This window comes from Triplophysa dalaica, chromosome 1 (assembly GCF_015846415.1).
Source record: "Triplophysa dalaica isolate WHDGS20190420 chromosome 1, ASM1584641v1, whole genome shotgun sequence".
Lineage (NCBI taxonomy): Eukaryota > Metazoa > Chordata > Actinopteri > Cypriniformes > Nemacheilidae > Triplophysa > Triplophysa dalaica.
The window spans coordinates 17,209,994-17,235,216 of record NC_079542.1 but is presented as its reverse complement, the minus strand read 5'-3'; the positions used below and the strand labels follow the sequence as shown (position 1 = coordinate 17,235,216).

The window sequence follows — 25,223 nt, the reverse complement described above, 5'->3', positions numbered from 1 at the left end:
TTTATGTTCTATACATCCCTTCTCCATTCATTTGTGTATTTTTGCTTCAGGATTTTGCATTTTATTTGACAGAAATCCTACAAAGTTTAATGTCTCCCAAAAATTTCCCTCTTTTTAATATATAATTTTTTCATAGACTGACATTTTTTGATGTTTAGACTATCAACAAGGGTTCAGTAAAATATACACAGATGGTTCAATATATTCGTAACAAATTCATTCTCAGAGCATTATGTCACGTCCATAACGCAAAATGTCGCTGGAATTGCCCTAGTGCTGTGCTCAGTGTTGGTAAGAAATTCAAATTTATATCCCTCAGAGAAACATGTTTTGTGTCAATAAAAGATCACATTTTTATTACTGATCATTTTTAATAAAATAATCTGGATGGTTTACAGGTTTGTTGTGAATTTAGCAGCATTCCGCTTCTATTTTAAACCCCCAGTAAACTGTCACATATATAAATTATGTATTTTTATTGTAGCATGTAAAGTGTAAACAGCTCTGGGGCTCCAGTTGCTCTGTTTTGTTAGATTTTTAAAAGATAGCAACGTTAACCAATGATGTGAGTTTGAGGTGGAATTTCCTGTTTACCTGACCAATAGCAAATTGTTTTGAGAAACCTCTCATCAAATTTTATTTTGGTAACTTCCATTCTGCTTCTGATTCATACATTTTACATATCGCTGCTGTTTTTCTGAAACCTTGTATCTCCATATTTTGTGATTTTTATTTTTATGATTTATGATAATAATCATTATTATTACTCATACTTTATGTTTGTAACTGGGTTTTGTAAATATTTTACCAATCAAAAGCATTAAGAATTGCTTGTGAACTTGTGACAACACAGCATTTTATAATTTAAAAAGTACAGGGTTCCTTCCATTTACTGAAAACCAGCAAATGGACATGTATATGTAAAATGTGTGTTTGTGCATACAGTTGCTGCACTGCTGTAGAGGTCACCAGATGTTGCTCCAGTGTTAGAATCTGTTGGACTGGACCACTGGACAGTAAACTCTGCAGTCTTGCACTCCATAAAACCCATTGGTAAATCCTCAATGGTATATTGTTTGGGGCTCATTACCCCTCTCACTCACCCTGATAAACCGTGTATGAGAGCATTCATCTCCCCATGCCCTCTTAAGCCACATATCAGTGCTCTGGAGACTGGAATCTCCAAAACTGTGTTTACACAGGGGCTCAGTGTACTCATCAGCTCCACAAGCTAGGCTGACTACTGCCGTGTAAAAGAAGGCTACCATCTCTTCTCATTAGGGTTGAGTCTGAGCCAAACCCTGATACCGTTTGACATTCACTGTCTGTAATTGCTTTACTGACCAGCCATTTTGTTACGTGCCAAACTGAGACTGGATTGTTATCAGTGCAATCTTTGTTGGATGAATTTATAAACAATGCGACTTCAGTAACATTCCCTACTGCTTCGCTCAGGGCATGTTCATAAAAGGATCTGATTTAGCCGTATTGGTTTCACCGGAGCAGCCCTGGCATGCAAGACCTTAACATCTTTGTTCTCAATCCAGTAGAGTTGGACACATTCTATTAATAGACCGTCCTTCTGAAAGATTCCTCAGCTATCTTGTCTTTCTACGAGAGAGGGAGAATGTCTGGCCTTTGTAATGTCCGTCCTAACTCGACTCGGACTAAAGCACTGTGAGGAGTGACGTGATATCGGGAGTAATTCACGAGTGCACGCGTTCACACATTAGTGGGATGCAGTCAGACAGGAACAAGGTTGAGAGCTAATTACAGCATTTAAAACCTATCAGTTCCATATGATTGCCGCCCGTGCCGGGTAAACAGCCTTTATTTGGTATGCCAGAGAAGTTTCCCCTCACAGCGAGGGCTCGGCGGCTGCAAATTATTTTCATCTTAATTGCATGTAGGTGGAGACATGAAATAATGGGGCATATTTGTGTTCAATCTGCTGTGTTTTCATTACATTGTGGAGGAAAACATTGTTAGCAGGAGTTAATTAACAAATATGAGTAATTGCTCGACGCTCATATTTATCACTAGCGTGTTCGCAACAGGCAGACCTGAAGCGCTAACGACAAAGTGCTACATAAATCAAAGTGCTTTTCTTTGCCAAAGCAGAACCCTTGGGAGGTACCTTAGAGCTTAATTAGAATCTAGAAGGATTTTGTTTTAAGTGTGAGGTGAGCAAGCACTTGAATAACAATGATAAATTAGACCCCGGAGCATTGCCTGTATGTTTTGGAACACGTACGATGTTATATCCCATTTCTATATCATTCATAAAGTGCGATAGCAGAGGTGCTCTGCCAGATGTTCGGCCGGTCCTGTCCTTTCGATGAGAGAGATTAATGTAGAGATTGCTGTTACTGGCTGAAAAGTTTACTGAAATGATGCCAAAACGTTCGCTGTGGAATTACTCAGATGGGATTAGTTGGACTATTTGGATTTTACGAGGATGTTTATAATATTATTCTTGTCACAGAGTAATATGGAGGGATGCTTAATGTTTAATGTATGTCAGTCATAATTCAGGGAACTTGGCGGATTAGTCAAGCAAAATATTTGTGGTCATCCAATAAAGAGAATGTATTTGACTATTGATGGGAAATTACTGCGTAAGCCATTTTCCATCATTCCGTACTATTTTCAGAAAGCTTTATCATGGGACTTATTTTAAATGACGTAACCAATTCTGGAGACGGGTCACAAGCATTGTAGCAAACTCATTATTCTTTCCAATAAAAAAGCAGTGTTTCATGCAGGCACAATACAATTGAATGCTTTATGCTAACACGGGAGATCAAGAGCATGTTGGTACAATTAAAGGAATAGTTAACCTTAAAATGAAAATTCTGTCATCATTTACTCTCCCTCCTGTCATTTTAAACCTGTGTGACTTTCTATCTTCTGTAAAATACAAAAGAAGATAGTTTGAAGAATGTTGACAACCGAAAACCATTGGTCTCCATTGACTTGTATTCTATGGACAAACGATGACGAGGCCTGACATTTTTCATTTTGGGTGAACTATTCCTTTAAAGACTAAGACATTTTATTGCAATGCTGAGGTGCAATGAATAGTGTCTGCTGATTTAAAGAAACACAGACTAAAAAGACTCGCCTGACAGACACTTGTACGATTCTTGATTACAGTCATACTGATACTCTGTGGACATGCATATGGACTGCCTGTCTGTCTTGGCATCTGATTCAGCCATCTGGCCTCAATTATGCTTTAAACTTGCTTTGTTGTACATGACAAGTCCACACTGACAGCGAATCTGCCAGTGTTTAAACGTCATGCCTCTGGCTACGATTATACTCAATCAGTCATTCTGATTTTAATTGGAAAGTCACGAGATGTGTGGGAGATCTGGATGAAAATAAAACTTTCTGCATCTTCCGTGTTGTCGATTTGGAGCTTTTAAGAGTGTCTGTGCAGAGAGAATGTGCTCGGTGTAGATCTTCACCAAACAAACAACTTGGAATTGAAATCTGTGCTTTGCAACGAAGAAAACCCCCCAAAACTGTCTGTGCAGTTATTCTTCAACATAATTGAAGAATTAACTCATGTTTGCAGTGGGTTAAAGGACAAATTACCTGACAATTCAGTCAAATAAGTTTTTGTTTTTAGTCAGTGTTCTTGAATAAACATTAGTGCAGGAGGATTAATAAGCGTAACTGTAGACATCTGTTGACTGCCGTGATGTCGGGCTTTGCGATCTTCCAGAAAACAAGGCTTGATTCTCTTTAGTGTAAACAAATGGTAAATAGCATTTATTTTTATCTCTTCAGCACTACACTCCACTCTATTTTCAAGAGACAATCTCTCTCGTCCCACCATTCTCAGCTCCATTCCATGGCAGAGCATCTCTTTGCTCTTAGACTCGGATTAGCTGCTCGACATTGTCTGTGCCGGACCTGCTGTTGCAGTAAATTGGCTAGCCATTTTGTTGCTGCTTTCAAAATATCCAAGCTAACAGTGACAGAAGGTCCCCGAAGACCTCTTCAGATGCAGAGAAAAAGGTCAAACATTGACCTAATGAAGACGGATGGAGCTGGACAGTGTCTACATGTGTTGTGGATGATGGTTGGCCTGTGGAATGCATCGTGTGCTTTGCACGCCGTGTTATTTTAGTGCAGCGCTTCTCCCATTTGGCCGTAACATAGGTCAACTCAAATATAAGATCTGTTATTGACCCCCTTTTAAGGGTTCTCAGTGTAAAATTGGGTAAAATTGGAAACTGCCTTAGTGCCCTTACTGGAAGATTGCAAGACTGAAGTATTTACCGAAGCTTTAGCTAGAATTTTGCTTAATTGCAAATAGACTCATACGTTTCATTAGCGACACGGATGCCGACTGTTTATTTGAATGTGGTGAGTTTTTAAAATGGTTTTCTTTGTAGCATGTTATCTATTTATGAAGCGTGTTGATTTACATTAAAAGTATTTAGTTCTTTGATATGCATTGTTTGGAGTGAATGATTGAAAAGCATGTTGACAGATGCTTTAATACATTTGTGTTTGTTGTTGTAGCTGCATCACAAAGGATGGTTTTCACTCTCTCTTGTGTCTTAAAACGTCTTTGGTACTGAAGATAAATTCTCCCACTCCACTTTAAAAGATGTGGCACAGTTTCAGTAGTTCCCTGTTTTATTTCTGTTTCCCTTTGATCTGTCTGATGTCACCCTGTCTTCAGGAGTGGAGTAATTGTAGGGCATATCTGTTCAAATCCTTGCTACTCTTTTGTTCCAGGCCTCTCAAAGTGCCACCGTGATGACCAGAAGTGAATAGGTAAAATGAGGTATTTTCATTTCTGCAGCACTTGGCATTGTAATCTTATCTCTCCTTTGAAATGCAGAACATACTGTAAAATGAAATCTCAGGTGTAAACATACGTATGGGAAGCATTCAGGAATTGAGCTTGTATTTATTCTTTTTGGTTTTGATGCCTCCAGCTGTTATTTAGTTTTATTTAGCATGAGGTCTGGAGTACAGTTTGTCCTACATGAACAACACCCGTATTGCTGTACAGCTGTGTAAATGCAACAGGCACAAAACCTATAAACCAGTCATCAATATTTTAACGTTTTCATTATTCGGGCTAATTTAAACCAACTGCACTGTTAATCTTCCACAACCTGTTGATTGCTCCGCTTCTTGACACATTTCTGGAGGGCGGCCATAACTGTGTTTTCAGAAAGGCTCCTGTCAGTGGCGCCAGGCTACACTGTCTCAAATTGGAATGTGGCACTGGCCTGGGAATACAGCCAAGATTTAAATTAGACAATAACCTCTGGCCCCTCAAAAGGCTCCTCTCTGCAGCTGTAGGCTGATCCATTTGTTTAATATGGTGCTGTATTCGGCAGAATAATGAGCTGATGTATGAGTCGGCTCTTAACAGTTTGTGTTTCACAGACCCATCAACTGGCAGGCAATGCATCCACTGCAAACAGCTATACAGAAAGTGTACAGCATGTAAGGGTCATTAAATACACACTAACACTGAATGAATTTATCTCGGAAAGATAAGTAATGAAAATTATGGATGCAACACTGCTGAGGGAGCTTTGAGGGGAGAATTTTACGTAGATGAGGGAATGAATGTAACCTTTTATAGGATACACTTAACAAGGTTTCGCTTTGTTAACATTCCTTTAACACAATATCTATTGCTTTATTGAATTTAAAAAAAATGTATGTATATATGTTTACATTTTTAACTCATACACACTTTGTACATTTCTAGCTGCTTAAATTATGTTTCATCGGGGTGATTTGCCAGACAGGGATTATCTTAAACCAGGACTAGGCCTTAGTTTAATTAGGAAATGTACATGAAAAGTGCATTTTGAGACAACACAAAGGCAATGATGTATTTTAAGATATGTCCGTGCAAGCTGTTTTCTGTTTGGACAGCTTTTACATTTTTTTTAGTCTAGGACTAGTCTAATCCCTGTGCGAGAAACTGCCCCAAAATGTATAAAAATAACAATAAAGTGCTAGTTCACCTCAAAATGAGAATTCTGTCATCATTTACTCACCCTCTTGCAATTTTAACCCATTCTCTTCTATATGTACATAAACCAATGCAAGTCAAGAAGAAAGAAAACCATACATCTGTGAAATGACAAGAGGGGCAGAAAATGATGATAGAATTTTCATTTTTTTATGTAAATTGAACCTTTAATTGATCAAAATAACATTAACAATAAAAATGCTAAACGTTCATTGTTGTCTACAGGACTATCACTGTATCTGCACCGGCATACTTTCCCACCCTCCTACACCCCATCAAGAACTGTCTTGTATTGCCTTCTCATAAGCGCAGTACATTGCTTTCCCGCTCATTCTCCTTCTGAACTCCTTCCTGGTGGAACATTCTTCTTAACTCAGTCCGGTCAACCACATCTCTCACAACATTCAAACAACTACTTTAAACTCTATAAATACTTGACAGACAAATGAGAGAAAAAAAACACTCTCCCTCTCGCTTTCTCTCAACATGTATTGGTCTAGCTTTTGCTGAAACTAGAAACTTTGTATTAGCACCTATTTTATTATTGCTCCTGTATGACATATCGCTTATTGCTCCCTGAACTCTCTGTAAGTTGCTTTGGATAAAAGCTAAATGACTAAATGTAAATGTTAGTTCATGATACCCAGTGCATTATCTAAATGTCCATGAATCAAACCATTTGGAAAGTGTTACCCTTTTATGCTGTTACTTTTTTGATATCAGCATCCATACAATCTATTTCCTGACTTTCCTGAGATTGTGTTTGTAAGTGACTGAGCGTCCGGTTCTATTGTGAGAATCTCTTGAAGCTATATCCAGGGTGTTAGCTTTTCTGTGGTAGTGAGTCAATAGTGCTGTGCCCAGCGAGATCAAAGATGAAACTTTGGCCTTGCAATGCTTCTTTAAAGGTTTTATGTAAGGACTCAAATAGCAGAGCTGGTGTGTGAATTGAACACAGGAAGGTATGGGGGCTGTCATTAATCGGAGCTATGTAGATGAGACAAAACGGCCCTCTGGTGCGAGTCTCTTACATGGTAGAAACCGATGCTGGTGCAGTGGGAGATGGCAGTTCATCCCTAGTACACTTCTGCGTGGATTCTGTGGTGTACTTTAAAATATGTGGTGAAATAGATGGACACATTGTGCGTTGGCGCGGTACATTATCATTATTGCTATTAGGATTGTACTTTGTTAAGTGCTTGTAAAATATGCTGAAATTAATTTACTTAATTTACTCAATTAATTCACTCTATGTATCTATTTCATATCATTCACCTGTCACATTTCATTTAAGCCACTTGCATAACTGCATTTTGGAAATGGTCCCTAGTTCAAATCTTCTCAGTATTTCTTTTCCCAATATATTTGTACCCAATTAGCTGATATAGGGAGAGCCTTCATAGCATCCTGTAATGCAATTCTTGTAATTTGTTTCTTTAATCCATTATAAAAACAATTCTGCCAGTCTTGTTTTTTTTAACTGGGAGGTGTGTTTAAAAGAATAGAACAGCGTTAAAGAGACAGGTAGAATAAAGAATGAGAGAGAAAGAGTTGACAGTCTAAAGCAGATTATGATTGTGTTCTCTCTGTGTGTGTGTGGTAGTTTCATGTAATGATTTTAGCTTTAAACTGACTTTTGGTGATCGATTCCTCCTGCAGATCAGAACAGCACTGCTTCAGGGTCTTTGTGTGGGCCTACTGAGCAAACACGTCAGTTTACATAGTCCCCTGTGAGAAGATGTGTGTAGTTTTATGTTTTTTGGGTGTAGCACTCTTTTACTAAAACACCTGTGTTTTTGTGCATTTATTCACAGTGTTTGCAACCTGAAGTTGCCATCTTTTAATTAATTAGGACTGAAGGTGTTATATTTATACTATAAAACGATTTTGAATACGTTAAACTTTGGTATGTTTGTCCAACTCTCCCACTCACATATAATGGCATTATTACCTCAGTAATTCTACAGACAGACCGTTGGCCACGATCATAGACTTCACAAGTGGATATTTACTTTTTGGTTTATTTCAGGACGTAGTTCTACAATATTGTTTTTTCCCCTGGGTGATTGAATTCAGTGTTGTAATAATAGCTTATTTTCCCTTTGGAAACACTTGCATAGGAATATATAAACACTAAGGTTATGAAATGCTGCCTGGTATGGACGCTTGGGTCCAAAACCAGTCAGACCTTTCAAGAATGCTTAAGTATCGTTTAAGTATCATTCACATTTTATAAAAGCAATAAAATGGAGGTTGTGTGTTACAGTAGTTTCACACAAACACACAAGCTTGGTAAGAGGTCATCCGATTGATTTGTCTGCTGATAAACCGGCAGATTTTGGGGATTTTGTAATCATTTGGCATTGGCCGATTGTGCCACAAACTAGGCCGATTAACAGGCAGGTACATCTGTGATGCCTTTTAACTTTTTAACTACCTGATAACTTCACAAGAAAATAGTAAGACTCAAATTCTTTCTATCCTTCGTTCTTAATCTAGCCTTGTAAATTTCATTGATTAAATATGATGCTACTTAAGAATGCCAGTAACGTTTTGGAACTCTGTTGTTGGCAAGCAAATGGTTTAGGCTACATGTTTGCACTGGTACGAAAACCTGGTGACGAGCCCAGCGGCTAAATTATTACAGTTTTCCGCATTGTATAGCTATAATATTTTTTTTTTAAAATATACGTTTTTGGCGTCTTGCCTTTAATTGAACAGTTTAGTTGCAGAGAGGACAGGAAGCGAAGTGGGAGAGAGAAGGAGGCGGGTTCGGGAAAGGACCAGGAGAATGGATTCTAATCCGATGGGCAACCGCGCCACATGTCGGAGCACTGCCCACTAGGCTATCGGCTCCGACATATAGTTTTGAACTTCAACAACTGTTTCTGAACCGGAGAATTTCTCTCCCTCTGAAACTGAGTGTGAGATGGAACAACTCGCAGTCTGAAGCCATGCCTTGTTGAAGACAAACTTCTGGCTAAAACGTGTACGTTAACTTTCCTGCTTAAATCGGTCTGTGGGTCGGACTCTTGATTTGAAAAGACATTTCTTCAATAAATGTTTCATTTAATCAATATTCTGTATCACTTCTTATTACTTAATTATATTTAATGAGATGAAGTTGGAAAAAAGAAAATCTGCCAAACATATCGGCCATCAGCCTTGGCTCTAACATACAAGTACATAGATTCAATCACATTCCTAATTGGACCATTAGTTAGAAAGAAATATAAATTATTTTTAAAAGGTAGAAGCTGTCATGTTTATTATATTTCCATTAATCAATATTCACATCTGTGGAAAAAATTAAGAGACCATTTCAAATCCATCTGTATTCTAGATTGTGGTCATTACAGTACAGTGTCTGATGAATTTCAACAAAAACAAACCTCAAGAGTGACAAAGTCATCCAACGGCAATGTGAAAGACTGACAGCATGACAAGACACATGGAAACTGTGATAAATATCTATCACATATTTGTTTTTTGGAGCTTTCCCTAAATGCATGAATTTAAAAGTGAATATTAACTTGTTTTCTTTGCAATATTTAATGTCAGAAAAAACACAGGCATATTTTCTGTTATTTTGACCTGTTTCTCCGGTTTTTATTTTCTGCAAATAAATGCTGACAGAACAAATATATTTGAAATGTAGGTAGTAAAAATGATAAATTTACCTAAACACATGCCTTATAGTAAATAAAAATACAATGCATGTGATTTTGAAATGATCTTAGGATTTTTTTTTCACAGCTGTATACTCAACTGACAAGTAAATTTGTGATTTTTAAACAGCAGTTCTCATCCGTATGTTGACAGTAACATTTGTTCAGTTAATATTCATGAGTTGTGCATGTGTCAGTGATGTGAGGCAGAGAAGCAGGTAATGGGATTTAAAACAGAGTGAATGGTGATGATTTGAATGAATAACTTAAAGCCTGGAGCAGTGCCACTACACACACACACCCTGCATAATCGCACACACTTACACACATCTTTCACTCCCCTTATTGTTTGTATTATGTAGACTCGCATTAGTGAAGAAATGAGGCATAAACTTTTTTCCATCTACTGAGAATCCACCTTGTGATCTCTCTCAGTGTGATTCTCTTTCTCTGTCATGTGATAGCTTCTTTTATTATTCTCCATTTTCATGGTGATGGGTAGGAGGTAATTGTTGTCATGTAACGTAGTGGTCCATAAAGAAGGACACCCTAAAAATATTGTCAATATTACCCTTAAGCAGATAACATTTGCTTTTTATTAACTACTCCCTGCTTACATGTCCTCACCAATTATTTAAGCACAAAAAGAACAACAAACAAAGAAATTAAATGTACCTAGGGAGGGATACAGTAAACAGGACATTGAGCACCAGTTCAACGGTGTGCAGTATTGTGATATGATCACAACGGTTAAGAGGGTGTTGCAGAGCAACAGTGAAGCAAACAGCACAGAATGACGGTCATTTTTCAGTGTCTCTATTATCATAAAGACATCGTACTGCTGACATCACGGTGCTGTATTGTGTAGACAGCACCAGGTGAGATCTACAAAAGGCCTCCTCAACCCAAAACACCTGCTCTCCAAGACCTGCAGCTGCCGGCAGGCTCGTGTTTGCGTGGCGCAGGGGTAGGTTTGTATGCGTGCTGGTTAGATTTTTAACATATCGGCTCATTCTTTCTCCATATCCCCCACTCTTTCTCTCTCTTACTCTCTCTCCAGGGCATAGACTAATTAATGGATACCATTCGCAGTTGATTAGCTACAGTTCCTTCTGTAATTACATTCGCATACTAACCACTCAGACAAAAAGATGAGGGCGAGAGAGAGAACAAAGCAAGGAAGAAATAAATGAATGCTCTTCTCATTCTGCTCTGATCTTAATTTGTTTCTGCTATTGTTTTGCTTCCACAATAAGATAAGAAAGCTATTTTTTTCCCTCTTTTTTCGACTCTTCTGGTTGTGTAACATCTGAAGGAATCACTTTGTTATAAACGGACAAAAGCTTGCTGTTGGTTGCAGCATTGAATCAGGGCCTGTTGTGGACATTACTTTCTACGGCCGTTCTGGTGGATGTTTGTGTGTGTGTGTTTGTGTTTGCATGATTTGTCTGGTTACAGAGAGCCCTCTGTGCTGGCCCTCCAGCTGCTAACACATAATTCCTCATTTTGCTGGCCCATTGTTCCTACCTGTCAGTGTGTTTGTGTCTCTGAAGAAAAGATAGGATGGCTGCCATTTCAACAATTTTCTATCATGTCTGATTTAGAGGGATACAGATAGAAGAAAGGATTAGAAGAAAAGCTCAGTTTAGAAGCGAAGCTCTAAAATACTATGTACTGTATAATACACAGCACAATTTTATCTTTTCACGAGTCCTCAACGTTTATTTGCATATTGTTTTTAAATGTTCAGGCCACAACTGCCTTATTTCTTAGTTATTTTTTTCTGTTGGCGAGTCCAAACCCACCCTACCCATATTATAACCTGCTGTGTTGATGTAACGAACACAGCAATCCATCATCATGTCTGCGTAGTCATTTAGCACTGGTAATATGTCTTTGTGACTCACCCCCACCTTTGTAATGCAAAGATAATTTCTCCGTTACAGCCACACCTGTCTCTCACACGTTTTCTGCATGTTGGAGGTGAATAAGCAATAGGGGGTCGTTTTTATTACAAGTGTACATTTACATGTTACCATCTATTTATCGTTTATTCTTAATACAATCAGGCTACACATTTTCTCTTTATTTGCTTTGCTTGGGAAACAAACCCCTGATCTGAGAGTTTTTAGCGCTTTACCAGTTAAACTACAGGAAGGGTAAACTAATGAATAAATTAACTTTCTGCTCTGCTACTGCTTCCTAGTAAAAATAATGTTTTATATATCTTTTATGTGCAGATGTAGTTGCTATTTTGTACCGAGCTAGAAGTCGACTACAAAAAGAGAGACGGCTTTAATGACTAATGTTCTCTTCTTTGTTTCCTTTGCAGTTTGGGAATAACAACAACTACATGAACATGGCTGATGCCAATGGAGCTCTACTAGGGGCAGATGTGAGTATTTCTAAACTAGAAATGATCACAAGCTATATCACTGACACTGGGACTTCTAAATTATCATTTCCATGCATAACCACTTATTGTTTTAAAACAAAGCCAATTGGCTGTTTAAGTTGAAAAGAAAAGAGTCATTTCAGCGGCAGGTGTGCAGCTGCTACATTTACATAAAACATGATTTGCTCACTCCATGCTTCCCTAATCTGCGATGGGATTTTCCGTAATGCCTAAAGCTTGTTACACCAGTGGCTATCTGTATATCAGTATATCTCACAGTATACAGTATATCCCTCTGCTTCCTTAATACAATAAATGTTGTTGCTCACGTGTTACAGTGTCACTCCTGCCTGATTTCCATCACATTTCCAATGCAAATATCCCTCCTCTTAACATCTCAACGGCATTCATGCTGGCTAAGCAAAGATAATGTGTGCACTTGTTTGTTTATGCTTGTAGTGTCAACTTGCTTTTTAAAAATGTTTTTATTTTGAAGTGCCAGCAGTGAAGCCACAGCTTTGTCACGGGCAGTAAGCACATTTGATCGAGTCAGTTGCAATCTCCATGAACTCTTTTGATAAAAGTATTGCTTTGCCAAGGCCAAGCTCCAGGTTGGCACCTGCAATGGAAAAAGTGTTTTTTGTAGCGTTGATGGATATTATTTAAAGTAACAAAGTGTATATATCCTCCAACATACAGCAGATGGTATTATGGCAGGACAGTTAAATTTAAGCATTAACATTTGAATACATTTTTTGGGCACACCTCTAGTATGTTGGGAAGGTATTGTTTCATGTAACTCAGGCTGAGAAGAAATTAAAGACATTTTACCTTAGTGACTACTGTAATTTCACAGTGTGATGGGTTTTCTGTGAGCTTTAGCTCTATTATTAATCTGCTTAAAGTGTCATCTTTAGGAGAGAGAGAGAGACAGAGCCTGAGCAACTCTGGAGTCTCACACTGTGCATATGTGTATAAAACATTAGGTTTTGCCATAAAGCAAAACTATATACATTTATCTTTTAAAATAGACCTTCAACAATAAGATCCAGTTTGACCGTCTTGATTCATGCTAAAAACATTTGGCTTGAGAGATTAATAGGATTTCACGTACAATAATGTATGCAAACGACGTTATCTTAAAGTTCGTAATGAAACACGATATGGAAACAGAATATCACGGTGGTCAATCAGGTGACCTCTCCCTTCCTGCTTTATAACTGAAACTGATACCATCATATTTTGTTCCACTCAGCGAGATCACTTATCACACAAAATCTCATTACATATGTGTAATCACTACTGTATATGTAGAAATGGATTCGAAATGGCCGGTATTCCGAGAGGGCTGATTCGGAGCCATTGTCATCTGAGTAGCGGTTCTCTCTCTCTGCTTGACTGATATTAGGAGCTCAGCCTTATCGATTTTTCTTACCAGCGTGCTCAGTAATTGTGATGCACTGCCTTTTAACAAGTGCTGCTTAGGACTCTGCTGAATCAGTTTACTAAATCTACAAAATGAACGGGGTTATTGTTTTTTAATCTGTGCTATTGGTTTACTTTGGTTATCATATTAGTTGTAGCATATTAGGGTTGATAAAAGGATGGATGGATGCAGGCTGAATATTGATAAGGAACTGTAGTGTTAGTTTAATTTTGTATGCATCTTTGTATTGTATTCTTTTATAGTGATTTCATTCATTTCTCTTTTACGGTGAGAATAAAACAAAAATGTATAATTATTCAGCCTGAATTCACAGGATTTCGTAGTTATTTTACCAGTGGACTAGTTTGTATGAATTTGTATTTTGTGAATCGTACAAGTAATACTGAAGCCCCACCCCTTAACCTAACGTGACTGGCGGGAATGCAAATTGTACTAAAATGTAAATAAGATTGTACGAATTATCCAAAATGAGCCCCCTCGTAAAACAGTACGTTTTTGCTGTGAGATTGTGTAGGATTATTAGAGAAAAGCAAGAATGATGGTCCACACAAAGTCTTCATTAAAATCCAAAATAAGTTCAGACCTCTTTGAGTTAACAAGTGTGTATATTGAGAGGAGAGGAGTTTTCATTGACTGTATGTCTTAAGTCATAATCACACTTAAAGGGATAGTTACTCCCAAGATGAAAATTCTGTCATCATTTACTCACGTTCTTGTCATTTCAAACCTGTATGACTTTTTCTGCAGAACACAAAAGAAGATATTGACAATAGAATTTAATGGGTACAGCTGATGTTCGGTTACCAACATTCTTAAAAATGTGATCTGTTGTGTTCTGCATATAAAAGTAAGTCACACAAGTTTGAGTAAATGACGACAGAATTTTTGTGTGAACAGTGATTTTCTCCTATATTTACATGTTCTGGCACTGATTCTGCCATCTTTGTTCACATACCTGTACACCCTCCAGTGTTTTATCGCTCACCCCACAACATTGCGAGCAACACCAGACAGGCCAGAAGAACATCCCAATTCTCATTTACCCAAACCGATTCGATCGCTATACCTCTCTCAGCAGATGTTAATTTGATGTCTGTTTTCTCGCGTTCCACTCATTGTGTTCAGTCAGGTGTTCAGTGTTGTGTTTTGTTGTGTTGAAAGGTCAGTGTCATTTTAGTTACGCTCTGATGTGAAAAAGATGAAGAAAGAGACTCTTCCTCGCATTTGATCTTTGAATGTCGTATCAGATCTTACAGTACAGCTGTGTTGTTAGGACATTTAGGTCGGGCAGTGCTAGTTTTCCCTCTCTTTCTTTTGCTCTGCGGTTGTTGTACTGTGAACATGCTGGCACTGCAGGTCTTATTCATAGAGAAAGGTCATGAAGTAAAGTAAATGAAAAGAGCACCTCTCTCTCTCGCTCTGGTCCTTTCTGCTCCCCTTTCACTAAACCAATGTCTTTCATTCTTTCTTTCTCCACATGTCATGTGATTGCCTGTGTTATCTGGAGCGATCTTGTCTCATGATTATTATTTATGCCTCGATGCTGCTGTTTTGATTAACACACTGTTAACTGCTGCAATGCCACAGGGAGGGGAAATGAGTTTGTAGCTGTGTGTTAATGGAGAATTGGGAGACAGAGCTTTGCCGACCACTAATGGTTTTAAATGGAGGTAATGTGAACATGTGTTATGAGCTGCAAGCCCCTGGCCTTCAACATGCTCAACACACCTCTGCCTTTACAAGATCCACTGCTCACAGCTGCAGAAAAAGGGCTGTAAGTTAAATGCTGGAGTAGAGCCATATAAAAATGTACAAGAAAAAATGGGAGTGGCAATAAAACAGTTTCTTAGACTTAAACTTCAGCTGGATCTCATCATACAGTCATTGACCGAGTTTCAAATATATATGTGTATTTGGATGTGCATTTGAGTTTTGGAGGGTGGGTTAGGTTTTGCCATACAGTACATTGTGTCCAAATGTTCCCACAAGAATAGTAAAACCTGAAATCTCCTCCACTCTTAATAATAAATGTGCTTTACGAATCACGATGCCATAGAGGAACTATCTCTTTCGTACCTTTTCTTAATCTGAAGAATCTTTTTTTAACCACAAAGAACCTTTTGTGAAACAAATAGGTTCTTCAGAGGTCAGAGGTTTTTTATGGAACCATTTAGACAAAAAAAGGTAAATCTATGGCATTGTGATTCGTGAAGCACCTTTATTTTTAGGGGTGTACATTAGAGTCTGTGTTTGAATTGCACTGAAAGGGAGAAGATTGTTTTTCGTTTATAAAATTGGAAAATTTTCTTTACAATTGAGGAATAACATAAGATAAAACATCATTTCGAGCAAAAAGAGAAATACAGTTGAACATTATGTTTGCACGATGTTAATGTGGCTTAAGCAAATGTATTGGACACAATAAGTTGTTTTTGATAAAAAAGCACAAAAATTGAGGGAGCAGATTTTAATTTTGTCTTTAGAAACTGAACAAAGGCAAATTAACTATAATATGCTGTAATTCACTGACAGAGGGATTAGTCATGTAAGGAGCAGATTTATACAACAACAAAAAAACAAAGTGTGACACTTCTGGCCACACAAAATAATCAATGTGAATGTCCTGTAAATCCATTAGTCCAGTTCCATCATTTCCTTTTCTCCTCAAACAAACATCATCCAGCTCAGATTAAGCCGTTTTCATTATGTCCTCCTGCTTGTAGCGGTGCAATGTTTCATTTCAGAGTCTGATTTCTTGTATTTTCACATCCTGTTTCATTGAGAATATAATGGACAAAGGATAAACATTTTCTGTGCGAGATTTAAATAGGTTTTCTTATCTTCGCTATTTAGGTCAAGAGTTATTTCACAGCTCGGAGATTAAACGTGTTTCCAGTTTATGAGAAATCAGCAGGCTGTGTTTACTTTCTACAGCTATTGTCCTTGTAACATGTTATTAAGAACATACACAGCGATGGTTAGCGGGGGCTGCGGAAATTCATCTGCATCGCAGATGGCTCTACTGCTATTTTATAACTTCTTGTTAATAACTTTAAAACTTGGCATGTCTGATTATCTCCTTTGTCTTCTCTTTAGACATTTCACACTCCAAGTCTTGGCGACGAGGAGTTTGAAATACCCCCTATCACCCCTCCCCCAGAAGTTGAGTCTGGTATGGGCCTTCAAGAGGTGGGCTCGACTTACCCCGGGCTACCTGACCACCCAAACCCTCATCGGGGATCATTCACCCCACAGTTCCCACCCCAGAGCCTGGAGCTCCCCTCAATCACCATCTCCAGAAACATGATGGAGCAGGAAGGTGGACAAATGAACAATGGGCACCCAGGGGTAAGGACCGGGTTATTCCTACATTATAAAGGTCTTATTGTTTGCGAATGTTGTTATGCAAGGGATGAAAAAGTTATATTTCAAACATCCCGTTCACCCCAAGCTACATTTTTCTGAATAAATTGTAGATGTTTTTCCTTCTCTAAATGCAAATAAGTTTGCCAAAGGTGTTCTGTACAAAACAGATTAAGGTGGCTGATATACCTTGCTGGTATATGTTGCTGTTATAAAAGTGGGTTTTTACTTGTAAACAGTTGAGAACATACAGTCACAGCAGTCTTGCCAAGAGGCAACACATCCAGTAAAACATTGTCAGATTTAGCTGAATATAATTATTCTGTAACCTTGTATCACTGTGATGACTAAAGCGTAAGTTATAGTCGTGCTTAGGACCTTCGCCGTAACCTACAGCGTAGCTTACGCAGAGCCGCGTACCCTACACCATAGCCTGACGCTCACTTCTCCAAAAATGTAGAACACGTCAACTCAACGCGGACCGCATGCGCTGTGATTGGTCTGTTTGAACCCCTCCCTTAGGTAAAAAAAACTCAGCGATAGCATCATGTGTACTCAAACGCATTTCTGAAATTAGTCAATTTTACGCACGACTATTACATACACTTTATACATTAAAACGAAAGGTCTAGGTAAGCATTTGCTTCATAACAATCATGTTTTACGATCAAGCTTTTATGGCTGTTAATTCTGATCGAGAAATGGCTTCTAAATGCCACAGAGATGGATTCAGCGATGAGGAAGCTTTGAAAATGCCACGGCCTGACTAGATATATTAAAACCACTATTATAAGAATAAAATCACTGTCAAGTAACTTTGAATACATTAAAGGACACAAAATGACATTAGCCGGCAGATGATGTGAGGCAGACATCTGTGCGTTTTCATGAGCTTGAATCTGAAAAAAATGACTCTCTTTCTACTTATGTGTACATATGGAATTATACATCTTTATTTGCATTCCAATATCGACAGGCACCATCAAGTTTTACTGCTCTTCTCCTGGCCGTCCACGCTGCTGGCGAGTAAAATAATTGCAGCTTTTAAAATATCTGTGCTGCATAAGTGACCGCCGGAAGGCTTTTTGCCTAAAGAATTTTCATTACATGCTCAGTTAAGCTCGTATGCAGCCGGAAAAAAAAAACGGAACCTCGACACAATTACAACGTGGACGGTTCTCACTGCACTGTGAAGGGATTAGATTCGATTCCCCAACATTATTCCTCTTTAGCAGCTATTTCTGTAGACACTGCTGGTGATTGTGTGGGGACTATATTAGCGGGATTGGGGCGCTCTGCTCAGCGTCTGGTGGCATTGTGACCATCCCTCGGAATCTTTTCTGTCGCTCATCACTCAGTGTCCTCCTGAAAGACTCTCAGTCTCTCCTCTTAATGGAATTGATCTCAGTTTGTAATGCTCTCTGGGACTTGTGCGGACAGCGTCGTGCCGTTGAATCAGTGTCTTATATTTGTAAAGGACTCTGCAGGGAAGTTAGATTTGTAACCTCTAGCGTCGTCCTTTAGTGATTTTGATGTATTTTAGATCTTGTATTAATCTAATGTAGCATGAAGGACCAAGAAGGACGGTTCAGGATCACATTGATGTAATATTTCAGTGGATGTATGAGCAGCAAGGGCATAAACCAGAAATGCACTGAAAACTGTTATAGAAGGATTGCATCTGTAGTTGTGTGTGAAGGTAAATCAGATCGTTCTACAAGGCACGTCTAAAAGATTAAAACAGGCTAGTTTCATTTGCTTTCCGTGTTCCTGAATTTGTGCCAGATATTCCTCTAATTCCTTCCCACTGATGCTGTACGTCTGTCAGGTGAAATTAGCCGCAGATGCTGCTGGACAAACCCAGCTCGGCGAAATCCATTTCTCAGCTGTGAAGAAGCCTGGCAGGATTTTGAATGTGAAGTCATTATTTATTTAATCTGTTCTCCTAACAAGCTCCTACATCTCGCTCGAGAATCGTTGGATGTGACTGGCGTTCTGCTCAGGCCAGAACTGATGAGGATCTGAGCACTGCTTTAGACCGAATCCAAAAGAGAGACTGGCTCCTTCAGATTGTGTTGAGATAAACAGCAGATCAAGTATTTCTGGCACCTTTATTTGGACATGAATGATTTGTTTTGCTGATATTTGTTTAGCGTATGTTTCCCAAGCATTTTTTAACAAATTAAAGGTCCAATGTGTGATGTTTTTTGGAAGATCTATTGACAGAAATGCTGTATACATAACTATGTCTTCAGAGGGGTCTAATGACCTTACATAATGAAGCGTTATGTTTTTATTACCTCATGCTATTTCTATCTACATACACCGGGTGTCACTTTACATTGAATTGCCCATGTTGTTTCTATGGTAGCCCTAAACGGGCCATCTGCTCTTCAGAGTGCGTTTGTAAGCGCATTATCATTCGTAATGCAGAAGCGAATTGTGACCACATCTTTGTTCTGTGTCAGCCACCGTAATTCTTCAAAAGGGAGGATTGAAGTGAGCCGTTGGTTCCTTAATTTCATACACTAGACCTTTAATATAATGGGTTAAACAGGTAATTATCTCAGGCTGTTTAAATGTTTTTTCACAGTTTGGTTACAGTCGTTGCGTTTTCACTGGTCTCATTTGTTTAGAGCAGGTGTTTGTGGGACACCTGCAACACACTGCCATCTTAAAAACGTGAACACTCGCAAACCGTCAAGGCTCTGATTGCTGTCTGAAAAAAATGGGAAAATATGCCCAGTGTTGCAGAAACTATATTTTTCTTCCCCCATCACTAAAACACACACACTTTACTCTGCTCCTCTCTCTCTCTCTCTCTCTCTTTCTCTCTTTACACCTATTTGTTATCTTATCTCCAAGCTGAGTAGTTGTGACATCAGTTGTACATCAATCTTTGAAAGTGGATTTTTTTCTCCCGCTTCACCTTCATGTTTCTTTCTTCTCGCTTTTTTCTGCCAGACAGCCATTGTGACATATTGGGCCAGTAAGAAATGAAAGATATTCATGCAGGCATGCAATACTTGTAATGAAGTCTCAGCCTGACCTTCTCTGTGATTGATTCTGTAATTTAGTTTTCTCAGCCAGTACTTGAAATGAAATGAAATCATGTTGAACAAGTTTTAAATACCCATAGTGCAACGGGAAAGGTGGAGGGAGGGAAGAGGAAAGGAGAAAAGGGACAGAGAACAAAATGATGTTTTGGACTTTGTTTTTAAGGAGTGCATGAAACAGGGACACTTGTGTGTGTTTTGTAGACAGAGAGATGGAAAGAGAGAGAGAGAGAGAGAGAGAGTAGGCGAAGGAGAAATAAAAGTTGAAAACAATTTATCTTCATGCTACCGTGGTCTCAAAATTCCATTTTCGTCTTTTTCTTGAGGAGCCAGTTATGCAGGTAACCATAAACGCTTGTAAAAATAAAGCAACGTTCTGTTTAAGGTTCCAGCGCAGCTGTGAATACGTGCAGGGGGCTGATAAACTACCCATAATAGAGGCGACCTTTTCACACTGGCCAAAGTTGTGAGGTTCATCCTCATAATTACCATATAGATGATTTTACCCCATTTTCTGTTATGGAACGCTTCCAAGAGCTCCGCGGAAAGATTGAATGGAAATTGAACGTGTTAACATTCTTTTCGGCACGGAACAGCTCATACCAAGCTGCTTTTAATAAACTCTACAATTTCGTTTCACCCCCCATCGCATCCAGAGGCTGGTATCTTCAAGAGCAGACCCGAGACTCTCGGCCATTGACACGACATCTTCAGATTCTTATCCGCCATCGCAGTATTGCTTATGTTATGGTTCCGAACACATGATGCAAAAAGAGGTCTGAGGTTTTTAAAGGGTTTTTGTTGACTGCTTAGTTGCGCTTACTGCTTTTGATGAAAGAGGTCAGGACACTATTAGAGGCAGAACCAAACAGTCATCTATCAAAGGTGTCTGCGTGTTGTATAGTTTGGCAGCTGGTCATCTTCTCTTTTAGGTGCTTTTAATATTGAACGCTTAAAGTATAGCATCAAAACTTTTTATAGTACGTTGTTGGGGAATAAAGATAAAAAAGATCCTTTTTGCCGGCGGAGATAGGCTGATTGCATGAATAATAACAACATTTGCTGAAGCACACACAAACACACAGACGAGAGGATAGGGCACATCTGGCCTCTTTGCTCTTCAGATAAGAAGTTATTTACAGATTTATGAAGACTATCAAAAGCATCTGTGTAGATGTGAGCTGTGTGTCTGCAGACAATGTTCCAATCAAAATGCAAATGGAGGCTGTGCAGCAGGGACATAAATAAACAGATCGAATACAGACTCGCTCTTTCTACAAGCTAAACTACTCCGACAGGAGAAATCACATTTCTTTCATTGCCTACAAAGGCTGCTATTAGCAAAAGCTGCCTGACATTTGTGCTGGTTTCATCTGAACGTTTCATTCACTCCTCTTTATTTTCTATATACTGATTTGTGCAGCGTGCATAAATATCTCTTTTTATTTGAAATTATCTCATGGTTTTATTTTGCGGCCTTTGATCACTCGATGTCGTGTCTGGAAGCGAAAGATAATGTTGTCAAATCAAATAGATGCTTGAAGATAAATTGCATCTGATTTTTACGAAGTCCTCTGTGGGAATTATTTTTACATCTGTTCTGCGCCATGCTACGGGATCAAAGCTAAAGACCAGTTCTGACCGCTTCTGAAACAATATTCGCCAAACCAGTCGGTGTCAGAAGAAAACATTTTTGACAAAAAGAAAATCAAAAGAGTAAGTGGGCATATGGTCCGTTGACAAATGCAGCGTGTTCAAATCATTGATCATGTCAATGTATTCACTTGGGGAAGAGCCGGAACATAGAGACCTGCAAAAGACTTTGATGATAAATATGAGCTTGCGGAGGCTGCGTGCGTTACGTCTGTGTGATTCTCTCTCTCTCCTTGCTGTACATTAGTGATGCATAGAGAACGCTGTCGTGATTTTAGCGGGGCATTGGTAGCTGTTAGTCGAGTAGTCCTGCAGGGACCGTGTTGAAGTGTTAGACACAGATGGTCTTGGATAATGAACACAGAAGACAGGTCTATAACAAAGAATACTGCCTGCTTTGTCACTGGTCTCTTGTAGTAATGATGAAACCAGAAAAAAGTATTTACCTAGGACAACATTTTTACTAGATTACTTTTCTGTTTTATTTACTTGATTTGTTCTTTGCAGAAAAAGCAAAAGTCAGATTTCCTATCTCACCCGAATAATGTTGAAAACACCTATTGTTTTGCAGATTGTGTTTTTGATAAGGCACAGATTTAATATAAAGCCTTATGTACCCAGGGAATTAAAAAAGAGAGAATCTAATCTGTGTGCGAGGGAAGGTGTTAGAATATTGTACTAAGCGAGATGGTTCAGCAGGTCTGGCCAATATGGCCAGGTGCACAGCTTTATGATGTGTTGACACATACAGATATTGAGTTCCAGTCTCTGAATACCAGATGGAGGGGGGTTGATGTAGGAAGATCTTGACTAAATGAAAAAATGAACAAATATGCGATGAACTCATGGTTTTCCCTGCTGTTTAAGTTGATTTTGCTCTGTGATCTGGTTGCTGTTATTTCACTTTCTGGTCAGTCTATGCAAAACATGCAAACCTTAGTGAATAAAGCATCGCACAAATCATTGTGTCAAAAAATATCATGGATGCTATACAAAGCTTATATTCACAAGTCGACAGAGTGAAAAATACTTAAAACAAAGATTGATAGAGTTGTTTATAAAGAGATATAGAGCTTGTCTTTGGAATTGTGGATGATATACGAGATGACGCCTGTCATCTGTTGAAGTTCTATCATCAAAACATGAGTGGTATTATTTTACTGAATGCTGACATTTAACACACCTTGTACACTCCTTGTATACCTTATATACTCCCCATATGGAAATCTGATATATGTGACATGTTTGTCCCTGTGCTGGAAGTGTTATTGCCATATGTTATTTTCATATTCTTTAAATATATATGATGATATAAGATATATATATAAGTTTAGGGTATATGTAACATTTTATAAACAAATATTAAAAAATTTGACATGATGAATTTGAATATGGTATTGTATGGTACAACCTATATGTTACCAGCATTTAATGTCTAGTTTAAGTTTTTTAAGTGACATATATACCTAAAAGATCCTGTTAACTTAAATTTTTATTTAATAGTACAGTACCATACGACAACAGTACAGTACCGTTGTTGTCCTTCTGAAACCTTGGTAATGGGAAAAACACTGTATTTTTTTAAATGATTAAATGTTTTGTTGTCGAAGTTAACGAGCACTTTCTAAAACTTTTTATTGGTTAGATACTGGCAAAACCCAGTTACAAACATACAGTTAAGGGTGATTAATAATGATTTATGACAAACAAATCACAATATTTGGAAATACAAGGTTTTATAAGGACAGCAGCGATATGTTGTGTTTCAAGCAATTTTTCTATATGTTGTGCTCAGAAGGTCATCTTTTTGTTTTGCAGGGCATTGGTCAGACTCACCTGCGTCAATACGCTCCAAACCCCACCATGGTGATGCGCTCCATCATTAACATGCACAACCCCAATGGAATGATGTCACAAAACCAGCTTTCCACCCTCAACCAGTCACAAATCAACACACAACTGGGGCTGAATATGACTGGCTCAAACATAGCTCACACTTCCCCGTCCCCACCCGCCAGCAAGTCGGCCACGCCCTCCCCCTCCAGCTCGATTAATGAAGACGATCAAGAAGAAGGAAACAGGGTAAGTGTCTTTTTTTTCATTAACAAACGTTTCGGAACATTGTTCGCATTCATTTGAATCAATACCATATTACATGAAGAGTGCATCTGTTGACAATGTATTTTTTTAAATAAGTCTCTCTCTGTGTCTGTCAGGTGATTGGTGAAAAGCGTCCAGCCCCTGATGCAGGTAAAAAGCCAAAGACGCCCAAAAAGAAGAAGAAGAAGGATCCCAATGAGCCCCAGAAGCCAGTGTCTGCATACGCCCTGTTCTTCAGGGACACCCAGGCAGCCATCAAAGGCCAGAACCCCAACGCCACATTTGGGGAGGTGTCGAAGATCGTAGCTTCTATGTGGGATGGGCTGGGAGAGGAGCAGAAACAGGTAAAAAACTGTCCTGTTTTATTAAAGCAATTTACATTTCAAGATATGTTTGAACTTAAATGAAAAAAACTGTGTTTCAGTGCAGATTATTCTGTTAACAGGACTCTCTGTTGTGAAACATATCTTTTTTTAATAACTAGAGTAACAAATGTATTTTTTTTTCTCACAATTTAACATTGAATGATTCATGGCTGGTGTTTAACAAACTGCTTTTTCAACCTTCTTTAGTTTTTTGGCTGAGATGAAGCCTTCAGGCTCTCGCTGTTGCGAGAATCATGCTTGCCAGTCAATGTTCTGCTAATTACCTGTTTATCACACCTCACGAGTTCTGTTTTCTGCAGACTTACAAAAGCAAAACAGAAGCAGCAAAGAAGGAATACCTGAAAGCTCTCGCAGCGTACCGCGCCAGTTTAGTGTCAAAGGTGACCTTTTTCCCTGTTTCAGTATTTCTTCATTCATCTGTCTATATTTCCCTTCATGTTTTCTATTATACTTAGTTTACCAGTATGTTAATAGTTCTCACTTTAAGGCTGGATAGCTTTCACCTTGAGATTTCAACCACTTTAAAAGATGAGCCCTTCAACACAGTAAGATTTTCAATGAACAATAAATGTTCTGCTGACAACTGAAAGGTGATTTAATGTAGCAGTTCCTCTAGTCAGATGCTGTGTCTGGAAAACGTGTTTGTTCCTATGCACAATAGGTAGTGTAAAATGCCATTTCTATAAAACAGTTGGAAATAACTAGTATTAAAATATGATTCTTTTCCTACTGTGACTGTGAATGTGTTATCCTCACAGTGGAGATGTAAAAATAGCAGTAAATACAGCTAATGAATTAGAACAAGATACTCATATTATCCATAATGCCTCATTAACTCCCTGTATCCGCCAGGAACATTTGCATATTTGTTATTTCTTGCTAAATTATGTTATATTTGAGCACCAGATTTTCTTACACACTGTTTGCTTAGCATTACTGAACATCATGTATCATGTTGTAAGCCACCACAGTAAAGTATTGGAATTTTTTTCTGCTAAATTGTCATCACATTGCGGCTCAGTATGAATTAAATAGTTCATTATTTTCAGCGTGCGAGTCTTATTTCTGATCTTTTTCTGGGCTGCTTGATAATATAAATTTCATCCATGGAGTTTTTGGAATCAAGTTTTTTA

General features: G+C 38.4%; 1 protein-coding gene across 1 annotated transcript in view; it reads left to right on the top strand.

The window, feature by feature from the left end:
• tox3 (TOX high mobility group box family member 3) overlaps positions 1 to 25,223 on the top strand; it is a 41,380-nt gene that overhangs the window by 13,613 nt on the left and 2,544 nt on the right. The window contains exons 2-6 of the mRNA XM_056758861.1: positions 12,023 to 12,085; positions 16,629 to 16,880; positions 23,423 to 23,686; positions 23,821 to 24,048; positions 24,390 to 24,470. Of these exons, the coding sequence (XP_056614839.1) occupies positions 12,023 to 12,085; positions 16,629 to 16,880; positions 23,423 to 23,686; positions 23,821 to 24,048; positions 24,390 to 24,470 (888 nt within the window). The remainder of the gene's footprint in view (positions 1 to 12,022; positions 12,086 to 16,628; positions 16,881 to 23,422; positions 23,687 to 23,820; positions 24,049 to 24,389; positions 24,471 to 25,223) is intronic.